The following is a 14,101-nucleotide window of genomic DNA, read 5'->3' as shown; positions in this document are numbered from 1 at the left end:
TTCTAATCATAAGATTACGTGGCAATTAAATATTATAACCCCTTATGTTTATTTACGGTTTTATTTTATACGTATTTTATATTAATGGCCAAGGTTTTTTCAAATACTTTGTCTCCTTATAGATAGATATATATTTAAGTAGCTGGCTCCTAATCTGTTTAACTGTGGAGGGAGCAGGAGCACTAGGAGGTGATTTCGGCCTCAATGGAGGTCTCTGCTTTAAGGCCACACTGCCCTTTATGCCGCCGCTGCTTCTCAAGTCCCTTCTCTCTTCCTTCCCTTTTACCTTCTCAGCCTCTCCAACGGTTTACCCTTCTTCCTTCTCTTTATTTCACTTCAAAGTTCATGTCTTTTGTTGCTTCTGACCTTGCCCATCTCTTTAATATCTAAAAAATCTGCATCTTTTCCATCTGGGTATCCTACTTTTTGCTTAAGAAATTAATGTTTTTATGTTGCACAGTAAAATATGCCGATTGTTGTTTCTTTTAGTCTTGACTTCAATGGGTCATTGTGTCTTGCTGTTCTTTACTGCTTTGAAAGGTTGAGACTAGTGTGACTATTTAAATTTTACTTGTGTTGTAACTGCTATGGCAATTTGTTGATGAGAAAACCTGAAATAGGTTATTAGGGGTGCTATCCTGGGATTAACTTTTGTTAGTATTAATGTTATGGGATTAGAGTGATGAAAATATGTATTTTCTTTTTGTACCACGCATGCCTAGATGGAGCTTTTTGTTAGCTAGTGCTTGGCTACATAAAATGCTGTTACATTTCATTGATTGGAACCTTTGTTTTTGTTGCATGATGTGAATTGCAGAAGAAAAATGCAGTCATTCCAAATTTCGTACAATGGCCTCCGTAACAGCACTGTTCTTAGAAATTTTGTACAATCTAGAGCAGATTTCTCATGCTGTCTGAAGGGCACATCTGTGGGGTTAAATAAATACAATGGCGCGAGGTATAAGCGTAATTTTCTGTGCAAGAGTCCAGTTTGCATTTCATCTATGAAAATTTCAAATGCATCAACTGGCACGTTGGAGGAAATGACGGAGGAGGAAGAGCTGAACTCTTTGCGTCCGTGTGAAATGCAAGTTAGGACAGTGGGCATGGCTGCTTGCAACAATGAATTTTCCACAACCACTTTAGGAAAAAAATTGTCCGGTGGTGATTATAGAGGCTGGACTATGGCAAAAGATAAGTTAACTGAAAATAAAAAGGAAATGAATGGCTCAAATAAATTTGAGAGGGAAAATGGCAGTTTTTCTGCATCTAATGGAATTGCTTCCATTGCTCAGAACCAGGCTGTTCCTAGGAACGGGGATAGCATTATTGTACTGCAGGATCCTGGTACACATGCCCCATCTTCTGTTAACTATTCTGTATTAAACAATTCAAAGGTGTTAACAGATTCTGAAAAGGTGATTCACCAGTATAACGGATCTTCTTTGGGGATTGGTAAAGAGAAAGTCATTGTAGTCAATGGTGATCATGGTTTGGATGAAACTGCAAAGGATTCAACTAATGCAACACTTACTAAACAGGCATGTGGTACCGACCAATCAAAGCTCCGGGATAGGCTTTGTAGTATATATGATGATATTCTGGTTGTTGATAATATTCCTCTTGCAGAGGAAGTTTCTAAGATGCTTACAACAAAGTACCGGCATCTTATTTATGCATGTGATACCGAGGTATAATTCTTTTTACTGTAATTACTTGTATTATGGTTACTCCGTATCACAAGAGTCTATATAGCAAGATTATCTCCTCTCTTGCTTCTGTGCACGTGTGGCTGTTTGTGTACTTTGGACATGAATTCAACTAATTTGTATTTGTGCAACATATATTATCTGCTGATTTTATTGTCTTCAAAGGTGGCCAAGATAGATGTCAAACAAGAAACTCCTGTAGATCATGGGGAGATAACATGCTTCAGCATTTATTGTGGTCCAGAAGCTGATTTTGGAGGTGGAAAGTCTTGTATCTGGGTAGATGTTCTTGATGGTGGAGGCAAAGAGATTTTAGAAAAATTTGCTGAATTTTTTAGTGACTCTTCCATCAAGAAGGTGATCTTTTCTTCTTCTATCCCTTCTATGTTCTTAATCCTATTTCTCACCAGTCACCTCAACATGCAGCACCTCTCAAGTCTTAATTCTATGCTTGCTACTGTATGAAAGATGCCTTACTAGTTAGGTTATATGACAATCAGCTACTATCTGTTCTGAAATTAACCTCAGGTAATCTAAAAGTTTAGTGTCATATTATACAGAGACATTTCGATTTTTACTATGTGTTCGGTGGTATATTCAATTTTGCAATAATATGCTAAGAATAGGTTGCAACTTGCAATCCTAGTGTTAAGTTAATGTGTACCTGATTTAGGATAGTTGGTGCATGGTTTTATTGTATAGAACAGCAAAGTTTTCATCTAATGATAGAAGTGAACTAGCATGATTTGTTATTCTATTTTATTTTATTTTATTTTATTTGTGTAGTTGTTAGATGTTCTTATCTTGTTGTAATGGAAAATTAAATCTATCTTTTATAAAATCATATTGGCATTAAATTCCTGGGTTTGTCTATGCTCATGACCAGGGATTACAATCCATATTTGAAATAACCGATTCACTGGTGCATTCTGTAGGTCTGGCATAATTATAGCTTTGACTGTCATGTTATAGAGAATTATGGATTCAAAGTTTCTGGATTTCATGCTGATACAATGCACATGGCACGATTATGGGATTCTTCAAGACATTTGGATGGGGGTTATTCTCTTGAAGGACTTACTGGTGACAGAAGGGTCATGTCTAGGGCTCAGCTGAACCATGAAAAGGATTTGACTGGTAAGGTGTCAATGAAAACTATATTTAGTAAGAAAAAATTGAAAAAGGATGGATCTGAGGGTAAAACAAGTATCATTGCTCCTGTTGAAGAGCTACAGAGAGAGGAGCGTATACCTTGGATATGCTATTCTGCCTTAGATGCTAGCAGCACTTTGAAGCTGTATGAGAGCCTAAAGAGCCATCTTTCAGACATGCCCTGGAAATTTGATGGCCTGCCAGTTTATGGGAAAACCATGTATGATTTCTACAATGAATATTGGCGACCATTTGGTGAGCTTCTAGTCATGATGGAATCTGAGGGAATGCTAGTTGATCGGGCTTATCTCGAAAGCATAGAAAAGGTGGCCAAAGCAGAGCAAGAGGTAGCTGTTAATAGATTCCGCAAATGGGCCACTAGGTATTGCCCTGATGCCCAATATATGAATGTGGGAAGTGATTCACAGTTGCGCCAGCTGCTTTTTGGTGGCATCGTGAACAGGTGTGCATTGTTTAAATCTTACATGTAGCATTTATTTCAATATTAATAAATTAATGATTTGCTACTCAAAGCCTGAATACTTATGATATTCATGAATGACGGTACTACTGCTGGTACCTACCTTGATATCTATGAACTTTTGTGTTTACAACAAAGTAGCTGAAGAATATAGATGGAGGTAAAACTTTCATTTTCACTTGTCACATTCTTCATTACAGAAAGGACTCCAGTCAGACACTTCCAACTGAACGAATATTCAAAATTCCCAATGTTGATAATGTGATTGAAGAAGGCAAGAAGGCTCCAAAAAAATTTCGTGATATAAAGTTGACGAGCCTAGGTTATAACCTGGAGACTGAGATGTACACAGCAACTGGTTGGCCGTCAGTTAGTGGTGATGCTTTAAAGGCCCTGGCTGGAAGTATTTCCGCTGATTATGACTTTTTTGATGAGGATTGTAACTTGGATGATCTTGATGATGAAGATGAAAATCCTTCTCAAAGTCAAGTTGCATCTGTAAAAATTGATAAATCTGCATATGGGACAGCCTATGCAGCTTTTCCAACAGAGGAAGAAGGGAGAGAAGCCTGCCATGCAATTGCTGCTTTATGTCAAGTCTGTTCAATCAACTCTTTGATCTCCAACTTCATCCTTCCCCTGCAGGTATTTTTTATTGTTTGGTTTGCTATATGAACTTTCTTGAGCTTGCTTGAAATCTCTTTTATTTTGAAACTAGTATACAAACTTCCATACAATACATATTGTCTGTAATAAATTGATGATGTTTTCTATTTTTTCCCTAAAAAGGATATTTTTAGACTTATAGTTATCATATAAACATCAGTCAATGAGATGCTTGACAACTCATACCTTGATCTTTTAAAATACTCATTGGAGAAGGTCAATACTAAGTCCTCCCACTGCTTGGATATGGCTAGAGAAATTATTTCCTTATCTGAGTTTAAGCTAATTTTTTGGATGCTTATTGTGCCACACTGCCACCACTTACATTTTAGAACTTTTAGTAAATATTCGTATTTTTACACTGAAGCTCTTTATATGTGCTCTATAATAGCTGCAGTTTCTCTTTGTCAGGGACATAATATATCAGGAAAAGATCTCCGTGTTCATTGTTCCTTAAATATCAACACAGAGACTGGACGCTTGTCAGCAAGAAGGCCAAATCTGCAGGTTATTCTAATTAGATTTATCAGAATTTTCTAATGATTTTGATTAGGAATTTTCATTTTAATAGTAGTTGTTGTGAACTTGAATTTTTTTTAATTGCTATACGTTTGAGATTTGACCATTAACCTTCATCTGTGTGCTTGCATGTTCACTAATTGGTGTCATACACTTTCATTGATGCTAAACTCTTAGTAGATGGCTTTATCATTTTGCTTTTTTCTAAAATGTAGCTTCTCCTTTTAGTAGGGTGTCTGAATATTAGATATATAAGTCCCTTTTGGACCTCCACTCTATCTTTTTGCTTCTGTTTTTCTTAACTAAATTTTGGCAAAAAAATCAGCAGAAGGTGAAATAGGTCTGTGGATTATTTGTGTTTCAAATCTGAATTATTCTTGTGAGGTAGCGTGTTAAAAATATAAAACCCTTTTTAGGCCTCCATCTAACAAATGTCTCAAGGTCAAGAGTCAGTTCTTGACATCTCTGCTCAAATGTACATTCTTTTGTATTCATTTATTCCTAGTTAAAAATACCTGATTAAAATTAGTTTTTTTTGGACTAATCACAACCTTGCTAATTGCTATACACATTTATGTAATTATTTGATGTCTACTTGATCTTGATGCCTTTTCTGTTTCTTCATTTCAATTATTTGGATCCTAAATTTGGACTGCACAATGCATCTCATTCATTTTCAATTTGTATTTTGACATTCATATGTGAGTAATACATATACTAGATTTAATCAGACTTTCAAAACGATTTAGAACCTAACACATACACTTCATGAATTAGAATCAACCTGCTCTGGAAAAGGACCGATACAAAATCCGTCAAGCATTCATTGCTGCACCTGGGAATTCTCTTATAGTTGCTGATTATGGACAGGTTAATAGTCTATATTGTCTATCTAACTGAACTATTTTTCAAGAAATTTCATTCTGTTAACTGCCTTCTGTATTGTTACAGCTGGAACTTAGGATTCTGGCACACCTCGCGGACTGTAAGAGCATGTTGGAAGCTTTTGAAGCTGGTGGAGATTTCCATTCAAGGACTGCAATGAATATGTACCCACATATTCGTGAAGCAGTTGAGAAAAAGGAAGTGCTTCTGGAGTGGCATCCTCAGCCTGGTGAAGATAAACCCCCTGTTCCTCTTTTGAAGGTAACTGTCTGCTGATAGTAGTAAGACAAAGTGTCTTTAGTTTGGTATTTCTTGTAGCTGATGATGTCAAATACAGTGAGCACCAGAGTGCTGGCAGTGGATGAGGAAGCACTAATCCTTGTTCTGATTGGAACCAGATCCATCAACTGCAAATACAATAAGTTTACTTTATTAAAAATCAGAACAAATAAAATAACTTATGAACTTTCCAATAGTATTAAAGGACAGCTACTGCACATTAGAATGCTGAGGGGGAAAACATAGTGCGTTGCTGTGGTAGTAGAAGGATTACAGTTTATTTGTGACGGACTTCAAAATTATGAGTATTCATTTAGTTTTTGGATATATAATGTGTTTAATAATGTTTGTGTATATTAATAGAAGTAAATCAAAATACACCAAGCATTAATAAGCTTGTTTTAGCAGTTTAACGTTATTTGATGCCCTTCCCTCAAGATATAAAAAAAAGCCTGTTTTAGCAGTTTACATTTATAACTTATAACCATCCGTTTCATAATTTGATTTTGGTTTATGTTTCCCTTCCATGTCAGGATGCCTTTGCTTCTGAAAGAAGAAAAGCTAAAATGCTTAACTTCTCAATTGCATATGGGAAGACTCCTGTGGGGCTTTCCAAGGATTGGAAGGTACCCTGAACTTTTACTCATTATGAGGGATTTACAAAGGTGACAAGTGCCCATGATTTATTATTTGATTGTTCACTCTCAGGTTTCTGTGAAAGAAGCTAAGAAAACAGTTGACCTTTGGTACAATGATAGAAAAGAGGTTTTGCAATGGCAAGAGGAGCGTAAAAAGGAAGCTCGTGTGTTACATTGTGTTTACACATTGCTAGGGCGAGCTCGGCGGTTCCCTTTGATGGCCCAAGCTAACACCTATCAAAAAGGTCATATTGAGCGAGCTGCTATTAATACTCCAGTGCAGGTCCTTAGCTCTTTCTAATAAACAAATCAATACTGTGTCTCCCTCCCTCATCTATCAAACTGTCTTTACACTCTCAAGTTAGTAAATAAAATATGTACTGAATTATTTAACTTGTGATTCTTGTCTAGTTTGGAACTTTTCCCTTTTAAGAACAATGAATGATAAGATCATATTTTCAAAGCCCACTTGTAAAATATCATATTCCAAACTTCATATTGAAATGATAGTCCAGATAGAGCTGTGAATAATAGAGTTTGATAGTATTAACCTTACAATAGTGTTATCTTGTATTAGTCTAGTTAGTACTTTTCCCTATCTGGAATCTCCTTTCTTGAAATCCATTATTGGGTGAAATTATTTTTCCTTTACATATATTGTGCCTGTTAGCAATATAATATTAAGTCATTCAAGTGTCTTTACCTAACAACTTATAGCTTTTGGGATTGTTGGTTTATGACAATGCCCATAGAATTTGTAAATATATTCCATTAGTTTGTAAATGTAAAGATAAATATAAATATATTTACTTCTGAAAATATAAGAAATTATTTACTATTTAATTAAATATACTGATAATGTCTGATTTATCTAAAGTTAGCGTTTACACCATCATTACTTATAACTAATTATGATTCAATTGTGAGATTGACAGAAATTACATTTACTAGAAACTATTCATTGCTGTTCATGCATCATGCTACCTGTGAATGGGGAGATTGTAAATTTGTAAATAGGCCCTTGTGCAGTGGTATGAGCTAATCTTAACCATTGGATAATGGCTTGTGGTTACATGATTTCTTAAAATAAACACATTACTTTGTCCTTTAAAGCCCTATCATGCTGTCTGAAATGTTGAAGATTCACTCTGACTCATAATAGCACAATGCTTTCTGTTGAGATGCCATTACTACGTGGCCCATTCCCACATGCATACCTTTCTTTTTGGGTTTCTGATTTGTAGAATTCAACAGGGTAGTGCAGCTGATGTTGCCATGTGTGCTATGTTGCAAATTTCCAAGAATAAACGGTTGAAGGAGCTTGGGTGGAAGTTACTTCTACAGGTAATTTAGTGCCCCCTATATTTTCCTTTTTTTAAAAAAAAATTCTTGCTCACTTTAATTGTAGTGTGTGTGCAAATTACACCTGATCTCACTTGCCATTATTCTAGGTTCTTGAATCTACAATCAATTCTATCCATTCTTTCGCCCTGAGTTGGGAGGGGGATTGGGGGAATAAGCATTAAGTAATACGCAAACGAGAGCTTGGCTGATTAATATACTCTATAAGCTTACTATGTATTCAATAATTTATGCATCTGTCATCTCAAAACATTTTGTATGGATTATTGGAGAAATTAAGTGATACCTATGTAGTCCGTCCTTTTTTTTCTTCTTTTCCTGTTGATTATTAATGACATTATCTTGGCTGTAGTTCTTTTTATCAACCAATGTAATTGCAGTTACATTACAACTTTGTTCCATTGGTGAATTATTCCACCACACAAGTAGTTCATTTTGCCAACTTGAGGCGCTTTCCTTAATCTAAACCAATTAAACGATATTAGTAACCATATATAGTTACAATTTCTATCAACCATTATTTTTAATCAGTATTTTCTGATATTGAGGTTATTTCAAATCTGAATGTGTTCAGATATCTTTTCCATACTTGCTACTTTTTGGCTAAGATTCTTGGATATGTCAAAGCAGGTTCATGATGAAGTCATATTGGAAGGACCAACGGAATCGGCTGAGGTTGCGAAGTCCATAGTTGTTGAGTGCATGTCCAAACCCTTTAACGGCAAAAATATTCTTAAAGTTGACCTCTCTGTTGATGCCAAGTGTGCTCAAAACTGGTACTCTGGGAAATAGGTAGTCCCTTATACAACATGAAAATCCATGACAACTGTTTGGAGATGGTTCCCTTGGTGATTGCTATCAAAAGATACTGCTACTCTAGTGCCTCTATTTTCAATGCGAACTTTATATGCCTAAAATATCATTATATGAGGTTGTTGATTTCTATAGAGGTTTATGACATCCTAGGAAATTTTCCAGTGATATGTTTTGGTAATACCGAAGCATAACACGATTTGCTTTGAAGGAAGAAAAAGGCCAAAACTACTGGCCTCGGCATTTTACTTCTCTAGTTAGCAGTTTTTTGTTTTTTTGCTTCTATATTTTGAATGTATACCGGTTTTTCATGCCTTGCATCATGTACCGGTTTGTTGTTTTTGGTTGATGCAAACAATATCAATATTGTATATAAATTATTACAAAATGAATGTATCTGCATTTCTGTTGATCTGTTGCAAACATATACTTTGTAGAAACAACATGCAATGACAATTGGACGCTCAAATAGAGCACTTTGCATGCACAAATGATCAGTATAGCCGGTGACAAATTTCAGTAATATCAAGCAGAATTATGAATTTATGATACTCTGTAAAAATGAATTATTATCTTATGAACGAGAGCAAAAATGGTGTACAAGAATGGACCATGGACCTACTTTAACCGTTATGCATGCCTGGCAGGAGCAAATTACCTTGTTATTCTTTGATGGAAAGTTTGTCAATTGATCATATATAAAATCTATGTACTGCAAATTACCTCGTTTTTAGAACACAAGTTTCTATTTCAGCTTTATTATTTTGTGAATGAGTAAACTTTTATTTCCATTCCAGAATTTTTTTTATTTATTTACATGTTACATATCGTAAGTGGGTTCTATTATTACTCATCATTCATTTTTATTTTTCACAAACTTTCACCTACCCATTTTTTATTGAATTTAAATAAAAAAATTTAAAAATAAATGCCATTTATTGGATTAAGAAAGTTAATTCTAGTTAAAGGCATTCCAGTTTTCCACCCACTATTTTTGTGTTCTCGATTAGAAATAGTTTTCTTACTGAATTATGAATATTTTTGGTGGGGAAAACTAATTTTAGCACACCTACCACAATGATGTGAATCAAATCATAGCAGCGGACGTGCACTCGATAATGAGACGCGGAGAGTGTGTCAAAATTGCTGGTTGGATATGCCGTTCTTGAAGAGCTTATGACACGTTGTATTAAGTATATTTATTGCGAGAGGAATTGTGTGGAGAGTTCAAAAGTATATTTGAACTGCATAATTATGTATATAAATAATTTAAATGAATTTTTTTAAAGTCATAATTACTGAAAAATATATAATTTAAAAAAAAACTCGTAATTTATATGCTTTAGTTATTTATGATAAAACATGAGTTAATATTTTTTTATATAAAAAGTTTTGTCACTACATGCATTTCCTTTATCCAAAATTCCAAATAGAAGTTTGGTTTTCGGTTAATTTCAGCGCAAAATATTATTTTGGGTCTGTTTCAAAGCTGCAATTTCCAAATGGGGAGCCTTGAGCTTGTTGTATAGGGCATGTGGTAGGGTTTGGACCTTGAAATGGCGTGGCCTAAGGAAACACAATATGTTTGGTTTCTAAAGAAAAGTGGAAATAAATAAATAAATAAAATAGAATATATAATGATTTTTCAGTTATTTGGTAGAATAGAAAGTTAAAGGAAAAGAAAATTAACTTCTCTTCTCATATTTAATTGAGTAGAAAATGAGAAACAAATATATATTTATAAAACAATATAAATACCTTTAAAGAGAAATAATGACAACATAAATATGCTCTCAATAATAAAAAAAATCAATTACGTATAATTCTATTCTAAAAATTAGTATAGAATAAAATTACTATCACATAAATTTTATTTATAAAAGTTTTATTAATATTTCAGTAAAAAAACATTGTAAATTGTAACAGTAAATAAAAAACACATTATAGTATTGTAGTACTAGAATAGAGTGGAGCGCGTACTTCGGAATGAGGGCAGGTAAGTATTCTTGGCCGGTTTGTAACCACGTGATCCTTTTTATAGTCCACTGTGCTGTGAACTCATCAGCCCCATTTTCTGACTTTTTGCCCTTTTCTCTTGGGATCTGAAACTTAGGTTTTGGATAAATTTTTTAGTAACCAATTATTGAAGTTATAAATTAGATCAATTTATACTACTATATCACAACTTTTAGATGAATTCTTTTTTTATAAAAATAAAATGCATAATTTCATAGTAACTTATACCAAAAAAATTAATTTATTTTTCCTTTATATTTTCTTCTCTTATAAATACTTATAAAAAAATTATTCAAACATAACTTTATTACAATTTCAATTAGGATATAACATCATTAATGCTTCCATCTACATTTACTAACTTATTGTAACAAATTAATTTAGCAGTTTGTCTATTAAATCAAGTAATAAAAGAAAGATAGTGCTAGAGAGTGGCGTTCCATTTGGAATTTCCACCCAGTATTTTATGTTGAGATTATGATTATGATTTGATTTGATTTCTCCATAATGAGTAGTGAGTATTTGGTGGGAAAGTTAACTTTTCCACGACGATGATGTTTGTGAGTCAAATCAACGCAGCATTGGATGCGCACGCTACAAAATGAGACAGACTGTGCCTCAAAGTTTGTTGGATTAGATATGATATGATGATTTTTTTCTAGAACAGAAGCAGTTTCTCAAACTCGTTGCCTCTGAACTTTCACTTTCACTGAATTTCAGCACAAAAAGATTGCAAAAGCGCTCCCTACCTCTGTTGGGTCTGTTTCAAATCTGCAATTTGCATACTTGTGGAGCCATAAGCTTGCTATGTGTACGATACCCAACTTTTTTTTCCCTTTATTTGATCTTACCTCTCTTTGTGGATCTAAAATGTTGTTTCTTTCTTCTGCAGTGTCGTGTAGTAATGAGTTGTTACTTGTTAGAATTAGATTGCCACACTTTGAAGTGAGGCGATTTGATTGAATTGGAAGTTAATGCCTTTTTGTTCAAACAAAATCATTGGTTCTCTCTTTGTGTATGTATGCTTATTTAAGTTTCAAATTTGATGATTCTTGAGTTTGATTTAGCTTGTCTTTTGGTGAAGTTGGATTCCTTTTACCCTTCTCTGGGTTCTGTTAATGATTTAGATTTGACTCTGCTTCATCGCAACCATTGTGATTTGGTAGTGAATTTTTTCTATGTGGGCTAGTTCTTTTTCTCTCCCCTTGCTTCCATGATAGATTATTATAGTTGCCATTCTCATCCTGAAGTTATGAAGTGTGGTTGTTGTTGTCTCATGGCATACAAAGAGAGAGTACATTATGAGTACCTCTTTTGTTTTGAAATCATGATGCACAGTCTATAATGTTTTTGAATTATTTCAGAATTGCTGTTCTGATGTTGTTGATTTGATGCTGGAATGGAACTATGTTTTTGTTAGTGAATCTAGTAACTCCCCATCCCATTCCTCTTTCTCTTGCATAATATGACACATCTCTTTATTTCTATAGTTAGGCTTTGTTTGGATAAATTTATCTATAAGTACTTATAGGAAAAGGATTGAGCTCCTTCCATTAATTAAAATTAAATTTTTGCCTTTAACTTTTATAGAAGCTCTTTCATCTAATTTTTTGGAAAGTTAAATCATCTAATTTCTCGAAAAGTTAAAGTGTATAAGTTGATTTTATTGTAAGAAAGAAGCTCAATTCATTTATCTTATTTTATTTTTCGGTTAGTACTTGTAGAGAAATTTATCCAAACTGGTCTTAATTCTAGAACTGATAGAAGACAAACCAAACCAAATAATTTGTAAGGAATTTATGACTTTACATCTCAAATCACTGTAATTTGTAACTGTAACAGATCATTGAATAATTCTACTGGGAACATCCATCTCAAAGACAGGAACATTTGGATCTTGAATTGGAGGTGTTACTAATAGAAGCATGGCTAAGAGTGTGGAAGGTATAAAAGGGGGAGGAGGATCCATCAAGCTAGGTACCACTGGAACAATCAGTTCCTTAATGACAAGGGAATTGGATCACATCTCTTCTGCACCAAAGAAGCAGGTATCTTCAACAAGAAGTAAAACTCAAACACTTCCTGTTTCAGTTCCCTGTGGCAGTACAAGTACAACCCAAAAAAGACTACAACAAAGAAAATCATCAGTTGAAGCCGGTAGCAGTGGAAGCAGTAAAAATACAAACCGTAGAGTCCCTGGCAATGGCATGCCACAGAAAACAAAAACTAATAGCAGAAATACACAGAGAATACCTATGCTAGGTTCTGATAAATGTTCAGTGGTCAGAACTCCAGAGAGGGGAAAAAATGATAAAAAGATACCTAACATTGTTGAAATCGTGGACATAAAATGTGGGAATGCAGAAAAGGCTTGGGCCACACCCTTGGCAAGTCGTCTCAAGAAGCTTGGTTTTTCGAAGCTATCTGAGAGCATAATCTAGATCTGAAATTTTTTCATGTCGGACTTCAGGTTCCTGTAACTAAAGGCTGAGGAACCATTTGGCCTACCATTGTCTGATACATCCACCATAGAACACATACTTGGTAAAAGCTTGCTGCTTCCTCGCTTTTTCTTTGTACTTTCTTCTACTACTGTAGATACAATTGTGGTTCTAGAACTTGTACTAATGGATGAACTCACCTCTGTGGTTGGGGACTTATTCCTTTGTGAATTTGAATCAATCCTGCTGAAGTACTGAATTTCTTGCATTATGAGTGATGCAACTGTGCCTCGGGTTCCTATTTCCACTGGGGGAAATTCAGCCTTATCTTTTGTGTCATTTGAGTCAAGGGTAGTGGATTTGAGCATGCTTTTGTTGGTTGGTGTTGGGGAGAAAGCAAAATCTTTTGATTTAAGGGTGGCTTGTGGGTTTGTTCTAGAGGGGAAACTGCAGGGACTCTGAGGCATTTCTTTTGTTACAAAAGATGTGGTTTCACAAGAATTCTTCACCTTATGTTCTATATTTGAAACTGAAATGCATGGCATAGGTCTATGTAGATAGATGGAAATTGGTTGATGACATAGTCAGTGCATTCATGTGCTTGTAGTTATAACACTCTAGTGCTAACTACTATGCCACCTTTTTAAGTTTCATCATGTTCTTAAGTACATGCTACTAGCTAGGTCGTTATTTGGAACTCTTGTCACTGCAGAGTGGATCTGATGGGATTCATGTGAAAGGTAAAAGTAGGACGATCTCTTCCATTGACTTTTTTTAAGTAAATTGGTGTTTTAGTTGGCAAGGAATAGTAAGCTAACTAAATCAGGAAAGCAACTATTTATTTGAGTGTTTCAGGTTAAGGGAGTTGTGGATGATTTTGCTTCGGTTGGCTCTATCTTTGGTTTCATATGGGGTTCTGCAGGAGTGTGAGAAAGAAGTAACATTATTTACGAAATCTATATTTATCAATGAGTTAAGTTGTTATTTTGAAATAAGCCAAAAACCATGCCATTAGGAAACCAAGATGCATGATTCATGTATCTTAATTCCCTCCCACAAGGTGTGACACAAGTGGCTATTAGTCTAGACCCTTTAAGTATATGGTAGAGATTTGATTTTTTTTATCATGCGAATAGAAAA

At 34.6% G+C, this 14,101-nt stretch overlaps 2 protein-coding genes across 4 annotated transcripts; both read left to right on the top strand.

Moving 5' to 3' along the window:
• Window positions 1-144: 144 nt before the first annotated feature.
• LOC114402131 (DNA polymerase I A, chloroplastic/mitochondrial-like) lies at window positions 145-8,916 on the top strand. Its single transcript, XM_028364654.1, has 12 exons — window positions 145-305; window positions 818-1,691; window positions 1,875-2,066; window positions 2,645-3,324; window positions 3,543-3,987; window positions 4,420-4,515; window positions 5,305-5,397; window positions 5,479-5,673; window positions 6,225-6,317; window positions 6,400-6,612; window positions 7,584-7,673; window positions 8,322-8,916. The coding sequence occupies exons 1-12, from the start codon at window positions 205-207 to the stop codon at window positions 8,481-8,483; spliced, it is 3,234 nt and encodes a 1,077-aa protein (XP_028220455.1). The 5' UTR covers window positions 145-204; the 3' UTR covers window positions 8,484-8,916.
• Window positions 8,917-10,917: 2,001 nt separating this feature from the next.
• LOC114402111 lies at window positions 10,918-13,744 on the top strand. 3 transcript variants are annotated; one of them, XM_028364643.1, is made up of 3 exons: window positions 10,918-11,143; window positions 11,241-11,331; window positions 12,363-13,744. In XM_028364643.1, exon 3 carries the CDS (start codon window positions 12,446-12,448, stop codon window positions 12,959-12,961), a length of 516 nt encoding a protein of 171 aa, XP_028220444.1. In that variant the 5' UTR covers window positions 10,918-11,143; window positions 11,241-11,331; window positions 12,363-12,445; the 3' UTR covers window positions 12,962-13,744. The 3 variants fall into 3 exon arrangements, with proteins under 3 accessions (XP_028220444.1, XP_028220438.1, XP_028220450.1); XM_028364637.1 differs by having other exon boundaries at window positions 10,918-11,331; XM_028364649.1 differs by lacking the exons at window positions 10,918-11,143; window positions 11,241-11,331 and adding an exon at window positions 11,379-11,535.
• The last annotated feature ends 357 nt before the right edge of the window (window positions 13,745-14,101 follow it).

This window comes from Glycine soja, chromosome 2, assembly GCF_004193775.1.
Source record: "Glycine soja cultivar W05 chromosome 2, ASM419377v2, whole genome shotgun sequence".
NCBI lineage: Eukaryota > Viridiplantae > Streptophyta > Magnoliopsida > Fabales > Fabaceae > Glycine > Glycine soja.
This window is presented reverse-complemented; position numbering and strand designations above follow the sequence as displayed.

Coding starts and splice junctions, on each gene's coding strand:
- LOC114402131 (XM_028364654.1), top strand. CDS start 205: ATGGAGGTCTCTGCTTTAAGGCCACACTGCCCTTTATGCCGCCGCTGC. Junction 5,398..5,478: donor TAGTTGCTGATTATGGACAG/GTTAATAGTCTA, acceptor GTATTGTTACAG/CTGGAACTTAGGATTCTGGC. Junction 6,613..7,583: donor CTATTAATACTCCAGTGCAG/GTCCTTAGCTCT, acceptor AGAATTCAACAG/GGTAGTGCAGCTGATGTTGC.
- LOC114402111 (XM_028364643.1), top strand. CDS start 12,446: ATGGCTAAGAGTGTGGAAGGTATAAAAGGGGGAGGAGGATCCATCAAG.